This window comes from Mizuhopecten yessoensis, unplaced genomic scaffold, assembly GCF_002113885.1.
Source record: "Mizuhopecten yessoensis strain PY_sf001 unplaced genomic scaffold, ASM211388v2 scaffold10553, whole genome shotgun sequence".
Lineage (NCBI taxonomy): Eukaryota > Metazoa > Mollusca > Bivalvia > Pectinida > Pectinidae > Mizuhopecten > Mizuhopecten yessoensis.
Window position 1 is genome coordinate 177,626 of NW_018408604.1, and position 12,460 is coordinate 190,085.

At 32.8% G+C, this 12,460-nt stretch overlaps 1 protein-coding gene across 7 annotated transcripts in view; it reads right to left on the reverse strand.

Annotated features, from left to right (window-relative positions):
• LOC110461054 (hemicentin-1-like) overlaps positions 1–12,460 on the reverse strand; it is a 100,720-nt gene that overhangs the window by 69,992 nt on the left and 18,268 nt on the right. For 3 of the 7 annotated variants that reach the window (XM_021514327.1, XM_021514326.1, XM_021514332.1), the window contains exons 7-10: positions 8,007–8,300; positions 4,814–5,116; positions 3,061–3,369; positions 2,216–2,515 (exon numbers count right to left, since the gene is read on the reverse strand). The exons of 1 other annotated variant lie outside the window; for it this stretch is intronic. In XM_021514327.1, coding sequence (XP_021370002.1) covers positions 2,216–2,515; positions 3,061–3,369; positions 4,814–5,116; positions 8,007–8,300 — 1,206 coding nt within the window. The remainder of the gene's footprint in view (positions 1–2,215; positions 2,516–3,060; positions 3,370–4,813; positions 5,117–8,006; positions 8,301–12,460) is intronic. 3 more of the 7 variants (XM_021514328.1, XM_021514329.1, XM_021514330.1) reach the window with 3 other exon arrangements.

Here is a 12,460-nt window from a genome sequence, read left to right on the forward strand (position 1 = left end):
AAGAAAATTGTATTCATTTTCTAATGTGCAAAGATAATGTTCACAGACCACATGCAACAGTAAGAACGAACAAAATATCCAAAGTGTCCAAAGCCATTACAATCAAAATGAGCACCTGTTTAAAACACGAAGCTTATTAGTGTTTCTAGAAAGTTCCCGGCGAGTCTAAGGTCGATACAAATCTGTGAAAGATAAAAAGCAAGATATTATCATAAACATATCGTATAATAATTTCTAGAAATGCGAAATAATGATACACATATATGATTTTTTTGTATTGTTCATTGCTACACCATATGGTCACATTTCGTCATTGTATATTTGATTGACTTTATCATATTTATTTTTAATATATTTTTTTTCCATTATTATTTCAATTTGTTATAAAAGTTAGTATGATATTCATTTTAATATAGTTACGATATACTAAGATTTATTTTATTTATCCGCATTTTTTAAGGAATGTTTTACTTTGCTTCAGATTCATTCTGTAAAAAAATAATAATGATGGTCTACCTACCTGTTTAAAATTTTCACTTTCCTTGACATTAGTGGTATCTACAGTGAAACAAAAAATCAATGAGCCAGGTTTTCGTTTTGTAATATTCATATCGTTGTGTCAAAACACAAAAACAAGATCGCAATATCAAAAATACCGCAAAAAAAAACAAACAACAAATAAACAAACAATCCAACAAAGAAACAAAAAAACGAACAAAAACCGGAAGTCGACTTCCTGCACCATGAATGGTACCTGCCATGTTTTTTTTCTGTTTTAGTATTATCTATAATTACCTAGGAATGTTCACTTTGTCTGCTGTGTGCGTTAGGTCCGCGGTGTCTTCCAATCAAAGAAGGATAATGTATCCGAAATTTCTCGCTTACGTCACCCCAGCATAGACGGTTATGCAGAGCAGAGACGAAAAACACTCTTGACATTTCGTAGAAAGAACGAACTTTAATTAATAATGTAGGCACAACGCATCATGATAAAAATAACACGAACAAAATATAATGTTTTAGTATTTATTTTCAATTCAGGCATGGCAATATAGTATATTTAGATCGGTGTCAGAGAGGTAAATCATGCTGATATGAAAATAATTGAAAAAAATATTTGAGAAAAACATAATCGGAAATAATATGAATAAGTATATCAATGTCAAACTTTATAACGTTTAACAATACAAACCCTAATAAGGTCATGTTTGAGATATGAAGGCAATGGAGAGAATAACATCTTTGGTATATCTTTTACAGTGGTTTCCTTTTTTTTTTTTTTTTTTTTTTTTTTTTTTTTTTTTTTTTTTTTTTTTTTTTTTTTTTTTTTTTTTTTTTTTTTTTTTTTTTTTTTTTTTTTTTTTTTTTTTTTTTTTTTTTTTTTTTTTTTTTTTTTTTTTTTTTTTTTTTTTTTTTTTTTTTTTTTTTTTTTTTTTTTTTTTTTTTTTTTTTTTTTTTTTTTTTTTTTTTTTTTTTTTTTTTTTTTTTTTTTTTTTTTTTTTTTTTTTTTTTTTTTTTTTTTTTTTTTTTTTTTTTTTTTTTTTTTTTTTTTTTTTTTTTTTTTTTTTTTTTTTACTTAATTTGGCTTTAACAAGTTAAATGCTCATCATGGATTTATGTTTTGTATAGATTCTAAGAGTAAAATATGATATCGTTTAGTTAGAAAAGTATGGGCTTTGAAATCACTTTTTAAATCATTCGGTTATGTGGAAATTACTTACTATTTTGATGACAAGTAAGTATAAGAGTTATATATTAACATTATGTCGTTAAACAAAGACATTTTATGTATACGGGACGCAAAGTAAACATAACTATATACATAATTTGACTTAAGAAGAGTTAACATAAATCTGACAAAGAACACACAATTCTTTCTTAATCCTGAATATCGTTTTATTTTTACGATATCAAAACTCAGTTTTTTCTTTTAGAATAAATTCATTGAGTTTGGCTTTCCCTGAACATGTTTACCAATTACCAATCCTTATAAACTCTTTATCAGTGAATTTGTGAGGATCCATTTCGCACATTTTATTTTCAGACCGAAAAAAGTAAAATTAACCCCTTCCAAAAAAAGTAGTTTTTGTCAGATTAGTGTTCACCATTCAACAGTAAACAAACAAGCTCTTAAATAAAAATATATATTAGCAAGCCACACAAAACAGAAAAAGCCATTAGGTAAATCCACACACAAGATTGTAAAATATCTTACCATATACATCAACGAATGAAGTAACAGAAGAGGTGTTTCCGAAGGCATTGCTTGCCTCGCATTTAAAGATTGCCCCTTTGTCGTCGAAGACTACGGAGCGGGTGTATTCGTTGTACGTTACGTCGACCCCGTTGACGTTAGACGTAATGGATGTCGTGTCTACCGCTACGTTATTGCGGTACCATTTTATCATAGTGATAGGTACTCCCCCAGTCGACGAGCAGTTCATCACAACATTAGCACCGACCACTGGGTAAAAGTTGAACGTGTCAAGGTTGATGAAGGGTTTTACAGGTATCGCTGTTTAGATAACAAAAAATTTCATGATTAAATTTTTATATGAAATATGCAATATCACGATATATACATTCTTTTCATTTTCCTTTTTTTTTTCATTCACTTTGCACAAAATCAATCCGTGAATTCAAATGAACAATTCTTCTTTCCCCAAGAAGTACCTAGTTCTTGTCTGATCAACTATAATCAGTCAAAGACTATCTGTTGTAAGTTATGTTTTGTACGAAATTGATGTTAAATTTTGTCTTAGTTAAATTTAAAATGTCCTATACATTGTTACCTCTGTTGTGAAATGTGAGACACATTTACAATTTTGCTAAATATTACGTACGGAGTTTTTTTTAAGTGTTATTTTAAAAATTAGCTGTGCTTAATTTTGATATCAAAACTACAATGTATGTTGTTTGTAATATGCATTCAATTTCCCGTACTCGGATCTTTCCGGAATAACTCGTGCTTTTTCGGCACTTGCCGGAAAAGCCCGAAGATGTGAAAATATATTATAAATCAATGGAAGATAATCCGGTGATACTTAGTTTGTTACATACCATATCCTGTGGTTCGGGCGATGGCACTGGGCGGAGACAATCCGGCTTGGTTAGCTGCAATTGCATAATAGCTTCCGTCGTCTGAACTCTGGTAGTTTTGGATGGAGAGGGTTCGTATTGTTGATGTTTTAGTCCACATTATGTATTTAGAGTTTACCGCCGTTAACATCTGAGTAACACCAGACAATGACACATGCCACCATGTAATGTTAAATTCTATACTGGAAGTGACGTCACAATCAATTGAGTGGACGGAAGCTATTAGTACATTTTCAGAAGATGGTGACGCCAGAACAATGGAGGGCTTCACTGGAGGAAAAAAATAAAATAAAGTGACTTTCAACCAGCCAGAGAACGATGATAAATACATAAATGCATTTGCCAAAATGGTCATATGGTGCAGCAAAACATTTACTTTGTTTGGTTTCTTAGTAACACAAATTAAATTGGTGCTCTCTGGTGAGAATTTAATGATGATGATGATGATGATTGATACATTGTAGATGATGATGATGATATGATGATGATGATGATGATGATGATGATGGTATATGAATATGATGATCATACATTGTAGAGGATGATGATGATGATGATGATGATGATGATGATGATATGATGATGATGATGATGATGAAGACAATATATTTGATGTACATCAAAAGAATCTCGCAGTCGCGTAACGGTAAAAATTGACTGACTTCAAAGTTGGGTGTCGCTCCTTTGTAATCTTCAAAGGACAGGTACTAGCCTAGCGATTGGTCAGGTGTTTTTACCTGAAACCAATCAAATAGCTACATTTGTGCCTTCAATTTTGCTATGGCATATTCTAGGGGTGCAGAGAGCGAAAGTGAGCGTAAACCCTGGAGTATCGAGGATATGTTTATGATGGCTACACTCTAATTTGCTTGACGGCTGATATAATTCTGGGGCAAACCACACAGCGGTCGTTTTACCGAAAATATCGACTTTGCCCTTAAACTCTTGTGGAGTATCACGTAAACATCTCTTTCACCAACTTCATTACAACCCATGAAATAGAGCAAATGCTGTATCCCAAGGTATCTCTACTTATCAAAAGTCACGGCGTCAATTGTTTATAAGATGTGTAACACGCATCTTCACATGTCAATCAATAATCATGCGTAATTCTTTTGAGGGAAAACCTCATTAAGCGGAATGACATTATTATAATGGGTTATACGAGGGACCATTACAGGGTTCTTCAAACTACAGCTGCAATAGGAAACAATTTTGCAATATTTTGTATCGACTTGTAGGGCTGCGCTATAGTATTCTTCTTATATTATCTAATTTGCCATGTTTAATGGCGCGAGGAAATGTGACTACCACCACAGGAGGATTTGTATCTAGACTATTAAGTTTAACAAAATAATCAAATAACCTGTTCGAGCTTTTTGTTTGTATTCCGAAGTGAAGTTGTAAACATCAAGTGTAACTTTTGCCGTTCACCTTTGTAATCATGACCTTAATGCGAAGGGTTCTGTTATTTGCGAGCTGCGTATGTTATCGCGATAATTTGACAGAATTCTGAGAGGTTCACAACTGTCCAAATTAGAAAATAGCTATAATATTATGCGCACCACTCTCACTTTTTTTCTTCCAATGATATTACCTCCCCATTAGCCCAGCACCGAAGCACCGGCAGGACACTTTTAATAACCTGCACTGACTCGACAGTACTCGAGAGATCCAGAGGGCGCTGCAGTATACACATATAGATAGTACTTACACCTTACGATGATGGTGATGCTGGTTTTCAGGTTTGAAGGCAGAGTAACATGTGCAGCTTCACATGTCAGAACAGTGGCGTTGAGTTGGGCCGTAGGCACTATGTTTATCGTCGAACTGGTTCTTGTTGTACCATCACCATTTGTTGATGACGTCACCGGGTAAGACGCCGCCATTGGAGTGGTGCTTATTAACCAAAACAGGCTGGCTGCAGGGTTCGTCCTAGTGGCCTTACAAGTAAAATTGACTGCAGTCCCCTCGTAGACTTCGCTGGGCCCAGCCAAACTAGGAACAGCTGGCTGAACTAAAATGTTTTTATTTAAAAATAGACACAAATACCATGCAACAATATAAACATTGTCGCCGAGCGATACTGCAGATTTTGTAAAAAGACGCAAACAATTTAGGCTCAAGCCATGCTTTTTTATTTGCTTATAAAACAGCGAACCCCTATCTGTAATCATACTACTTATTTCATTTAATCTGAAAAGGAATTTAAAAAAACTTCCTTTAAAATATTTCACGTAATTCCTCCTTGAAATATTTATGGTTTTAAAAAGAAAACTCCGAAATCATTAAAGTAAAAGTAAAATTTGGTGGTATTTTCCCAAAGGGGTAAAGTTAGGAAGAATCGAAGCTCAATGCCAAAACAAAAGCTTGAAGCAAAGACAGCATTGGACAGGAATGATACAGGTTTCTTTTGTTTGGGAAAAAAATATTTCTTTTCTCACAAAACAGTAACTAAATTGCAATGAGCAACATAATATACACAAAAGGAAGTTAATTCATATTATTAAAGAAAAAATTATTTCAAAATTAAGTGTTTGGTTTTAGGTTTTTTATATCATTTTTTCAATAGTATGTTACGTATTATTTTTGTTTGTAAATTAAATCAGATAAATAAAGTAAATTATCTTTTGTTAAGAAAGTGCAAAACGAGAGTTGAATAACAGATGAAGCAGTAGTATATTCGGTGATGCATTTTAATAACTCTAAGATTTTCCTTTAGAGAAACCCACATCATTTAATGATCGTCAACGTTAGGAATCTTCCATAGCCTCCCCAGAGTTTATGTATAGCCAAAATAGGTTACTATTTTCTCCGGGAACGCCAGTTTGCTCCCACATAAAGAGATTCACTAACTTTCGGGCCAACGTGAGTGATTCAGGTAAGTTGAAATAATATGTATGATAATTGTTGTAAAGTAAATAAAGTTTATATTCATATAGATACGTGCTTATGACAAGCATGTGCTAGTTGTGTATCTGTTTCTTTTGGGTTATTTATTGTTATAAAATTTTGTTTAGAAAGGAGTATTTCTAACTGTTCCCAGCCAAATCTAATTGAGTATTTCTTTGGTTACGACACATGTATCTCTAACCGTTACACTAAGCAAAAGTAAAAATAAAAGCAAAGTAAATGGGACACAAACATACATAATTAATACTTCGTTTTAGTTTCAATAAATTTGGAGGTAAGTTTTTTTCTGATGATTCCGGATTATTATATATATATATATCGCTAGGAGAATGAAACAAAGCAAATGTTTGGTTTGCCATTTTTTTTCTTCACCTCTTCTTTTTATCGCTTTTATAACTAATACTCGATTAACTGTGGTAGCCTCCAAGCATTATGTATACAACTTTTATTACCGACCCTTTAACACTATCATCTGATTATACTGAACAAATGTTAACAGGAAGCGAACATTAGAAGAGTTCATGTTCAAAATTAACTGAAACGAAGGGAATTGATATACAATTAATGTAAATACATACTTATGAATACAATGCTTGTCGCAATTTATTGAATACAATGCTGTTAAGATGCCAAATTAAAGTATTTATATATATATAAAAAAACGTCAACAAATAAATACAGAAAACACCATGAAAGTCCTTACGAATAATAAAAACAACAACAGTTGTTTGACTTTATAGCTCGTCTTTCCTCGAGGGTTGCACGAACATATTAAAACTATGATTTTCTTCCTTAACACTGCATTATTGGCATTGTTATATTTTTTGTCCTGAGATTTCAGGAAAGAAAATAATTTAATTTATAGCCATTCGTTCGTCTATTCAGGGTAAATCTCCAGGTTTAACGAATTAAACCGTTGTGTGTTTGCATGACCAAGTATTTGACTCCCAGGAATTCCTGTCATGCGCATAAGGATTATTAGGATCAGTGGGAGTAGGTACCTTGAAGTTTGGATCGAACAAAACTTATTGTATTTATGTAAATTTAAAAATTAAATAGATAGATACATCCATAGAAAGCCACTCGGAACTTCTCGGCCGATTCGTTCATCTACATTGGAAGGAACTTGAATCGGGACAAGGTGTTCCGAATGATAGAAAGCAGGACTGTTTTGCTAAGTACCCAGAGGTAAATTAATAACTTGATAACATTTGGGTATGATTTTGATCCTTAAATAGATACCAAAAAATGCGGTTTTAAGTATGTTCCAAATCGTATTTAAGAATCACTTTATAATATTTATGATTTAATTTTGTATCATTGTTAAAGATATTTGCAATCGTCTAATTCTGTGAATGAGATATTAATATATTTACCATATGTACAATAATAGCTGAGTAATAAAAGTAGAACATCAAGGGAATAACGGCCAAACCTTAATTCGAACTAAACAAAGAAAGCGTAAGGGCAAAATATAAACATAGACTGATTCACTAAACCACAAACTAATCGAAAACATAATCACCTTGAATCAAAAGAATGTTAGTTGTTATTTTTAGAATTGTTTTAAGCGTAGGTTTTGACTTGGGATTGCCCGGACGCTATTTATGCGAGTTGCTGTATCATAGATAGGCGTACGTTATATCCAGAGGGTAGAGGAAGAATCCGCTCGTGTTCGAACATGACTATCCGGAGCTTTTAATGAGTGTTGTGAATCCTCCACCTGTTGTTGATTACGTCATTAATACGTTATAAGTTGGTGAGATGGATGAGTCAACATCGTATATTTAACAAAAACGACAAAGAGCTGTTTAGTTAAACCCAATGACAGTATAAATGTTCCATCGCTATGAAATAACGGCATGCATCACACATAACATGCCACGACAAACAGGTCTTAACTAGGCGGCGCTCTGCATGGTTAGAGAACAAACTGCTAAAACGTCTCGCTGCATCAAACAAAACAAGCGGCTTTTTTATATAACATTCCATACCGTGAACGGTGAACTGCTGAGTGGTTTGAGATACTGAATTCACTCTGTTCGTCGCCGAGCAATTAAAGCTCTTGCCATTGTCCTCGAAACGTGCTGTGTAGTTGTGAGTGTTAACTGCTCTTGTCCATGATTGATTCTGCTCTGTGGAGTAACTTGTATCAATACTTCCATCTGGCAAATTCCACATTACTGAGGCGCTAGGGAGGGCTCCTTGTGACGTGCATTTCAGACTCATCACATGGCCCTCTATTATCACGTTTTGGAATCCCTCGATGACGATGGCCCCGGGGGGCACTGAAATAACACATTCAAACGGATCATTCTCACTCCAAATGCAATATTTCCCTTTCCTTTTTTGTGATCCTGGTAGATTTCAAAAACTTACTTTTGTCATGTGGACACTTTTTTACTTGTGGGAATGCTAAATGCCATACGAGCGATTGAGGATTCATTCTGTTATTTGTTTTCTTTACTGAACACCTCTGAAGTTTGAAATGAGTGTAAGAAAATAAATATTGTTTCCAACAAGATTGACACATTTAGTTCTATGATACTAGTCATGCTATGCTCTAATGGAATGTGTTTTCACTTTGTTAATATTGAATGTCAAAACCCATGGGATAATTGTGTGATTTAATTAATAAAATGACATGATGATTATATTTTTCCTAATTCATGTAGTTTTATATTGTTGATTTAAAATCAATCCATGCTAAAACTTATAGTGTTTTGATTGTTTGTGTGTGTTTGTGTGTGTGTGTGTGTGTGTGTGTGTGCGTGTGTGTGTATGTGTGTGTGTGTTGTTTATCTTTTAAGATACAGGATGGTAGATTGTGCTTGTGGATTTTTATTCTCCTAGGTTTGCGGTAACCTTTATGGCCACATTTACCTCTTCCCAGTAGTGACACGTTCATGATAAACACACCTTATTAATTATTTCTTTTGAAATTAACTTGTACGCCTCTTAATTATTAAATTAATAAACTAAGCGAATTTACACACCTGTCCCTCCGTTTCTACAGTAGTTTCGACAATTTGGAAATCCAAATTTTCTGTCTCTAGCATCACCAGTTTGTTAAAGAAGGGCGAAACAGCCATGCGATGCAGTGAAGTTCCTTTTGAGCATACTGTATCTATTACCAAATTTTAAATGTGCAGTCGCCTGTTGGTGTGACGTTCATCTTTAAAATATCGTCTCAGTACTGAGATAAATGTTTGTACATGTTTGGATTTTCATTCTATGTTGTGCTAATTTATGCAAAGTGTGGGAAGGAAACTATCTAAACAACATGGTATATTTTAAGATTTGAAGATATTGCTATATTTCTAGGCAGAATTTGAAACTATTTGTTTACAATGTTTAAAATAATGTTGGGATGATAGGTGCTATTCATCGACGGAATGCACATCCAAAAACTATGAACAGTTTATTATATCAGATAAGCGTTTTTGGCAGATAACGGAAGATAGTTTGATTTTTGATTTTTTTTGTTCGATGAAGAATGAAAATCATAGTAGGACAAAATCTTATTATTAAATATTATGCGAGTAGAAATGGGTCCTATAATAGTCTGGATTGCATATCCCTTGCGCCTAAAACTAAAGACATATGAAATCTTCCAAGAACTAAGGACCCCATGTACCTATGTCATTAATCCATATAATGTATAAAAACCAGCTTGACGTATACGCGTATCTGGAAATGGAAAAAGCTTCGAAATAACAATTCACGTTATGAAAGTCGGTTATGACACGCAAATTCATATACATGTAATTAATTATACTCAAAACAAATGTAGCACACAAATAAATGTATAAATAAGATAATGGTAACAAGAAGTTTTATTTTTAAAGCAGCTGACACAACAGCCTTTCGGTGAATTCAAACGATAAAAGGTCCTTTTTTCGCGTGTGGAAAAGGAAATATAAAAATCCTGTACAATGTAGAAGGTGTGAATATCCCTCACATGAAGTCAGGACGAGGAAGGAGGTAGTTCATTGGTGTTGGCACACTTGCTAAGCAGTCTAACAAACCATTTCGACAGTGACAAAGTACCGATGAGTATTTATTTGTTTTGTTTTGTTTTAGATATACTTTTATGTACCTAACTTCTAATAATATGTCTAAAAATTGAAAGATACTCTCAAATACAAACCAAACGCGTTAACATTTAGCATGAACATGACACGCGGAAAAGCCACTTAAACCTTTCAAGCAAGAAAATTCATTTAACTTACCTTTTCTTCTGCAATAATGATCTTCCAGCGGAGTTAAAATCATAGCGGTTGCACGATCTGCCCACTTTAAACATTTTTCTAACTTACGGACAGGTTAATAATTTAATGAATATATCATTCCGTTTGTTGAAGACGCAAATGCCGTTTGAGACAGTTTTTTGTCTGGTGATTCATTTCCTGTTACGTCGTCGAATAGTAAACAATGGTTTCAATAACAATAGAAATATTTCTGTTGTGTTAAAAAAAAAAAATCTTAACTATGGGATGTAGATGATAATGTTTTGAGGATGAGGATGACAATGACAATGACTACAACAAAACGCACATGCACAAAATCAGTAAATCTACACAGACACACTCACGTAATTTCGGTAGTTAAAAAGAACTTCAATCTAAAGTTTTTAAGTGCTAAAGCATGCAGAAGTTTAGACAAAATAATTCGTAAGTGGAAATGATGAAGGGGTTTGGACAACCAGACTTAATGTCCAATTCACTTTCCAGCACACACTTTCATTTCTGTAATGAACTCTGTTGTTGCTTATTAAAGTATCGTAAACGCACTTAGTTGTATGGCTGCTTTAGCGTTTTAAAGAAGATTTCATTTTCAATAACAACACCCAAGATGTTATTTTGAGCATTTATCCACGAAGAAGTGAACATGGAATTTTATAAAAAGACATTACTTTATTTGGTTACCAACGAATGAAAACTGATCATGTGGCATATTAATACTTCATAGTGACCGTAAAGCAATTTTAGATGCACACTTGTCAGCTCAAACTAAATTAACCTTATTTATGTGATAATTAAGTACTGAAACTCCGACAGTGTTTCAAATAAACAAAAAAAAAATAAAAAAAAAATATATGGCAGACCTTAGGTGGTTTTTTAGATTCAAAATCTAAATGTAGTTCAATATTTAATATTTCACTAGTTTAATTAAGTGGAAACTCTGCCTGTTTTATTTTTAATGTAAATGTAAACCTTAATTTAATTTATTCTTTTTTTTATGAATTTTAAACTATTCATAAAATAAAACTAGCAAATGCCACTGTTACAGTTCAAACGAAAAGGTATGTGCTGAAAAGCAATTGGATTAGTCGACATGCACATACCAACACTTAGCGCTTACGTCACATGTCAACAGAAATTTTACCGAGGACATCACGTGATATCTATGATAAGCTATAGCACAAATTTGTATATCACTTGTATAGCGAAATGACACGTTAGTTCATCAAGTGCTAATAAGAACCAACCATGATGGAGCAATGTATTTTGATTAATAACTTACAACTATTGCCTGTTTTATACGTGGTTCCGTGTCACTTACTTTAAACAAGATTTTAATTCCACATTTCATTCACATTCACAATGAGCATTAATGAATATATTCCGTGGACGCTTAACTGTTACTTTGATGAATTTTGTTTTAGTTCTTATTCTTCTATATCATTTTATTTCTTTTGAATTTGAAACGACACATAAGCTGAATCCGTTTATTAATTCGTGCTAATCTTACTTCCTATTATGCATGTGGTTGATGTGCTATGACAACTTTAACTCATTTACTCCTGAAGGCACATTTAAACTGTTCCAATTCAAAAGTTTATTGTGAAATTTGTGGGGTGAATTATTTAAAGTCCTTCATTCGAACATTTTTCGTTACCTGAACGCTCGTTCGTTCATCTACATTAATAAAATGAACATGTAAATATGATATTTATTCCTATATATTATTGCACTGGTCGGATACGGACAATATTTCTAAAATTATCTCATATCAGGTATTACACACTTTTACTCTACGTAGGACATAAAGTAATAAGTAATTAAACTAACATCGACAAAAAACGTTTAATGTAAGGCATGGGTGTTTTTTCAGTTATTTTTATAAAAAGATATTTATTTGAAAAAGGGAGCAAACTGATATATAAAAAAGATATTGTTGCAAAAATCGTCAATTGATGGCTGTAAACAATTACCTAAACATCGATAGAAGTGACGTAGTCATCTTTTGATAACGACAACAATGCAAATATTGTTGACTTGTGGTGTTATTGTTCTAACCTTGATACTATACTAGATGGTATTTACAAAAAATGTACGTAAAAAGTGACGATAAATAGCATTGTAGTACTAGAATATTGGTTCATAGGGAAATAAGATACATACATTATTCCATCAGAGTTCTATGAAGTTATCCCATTTTGTAG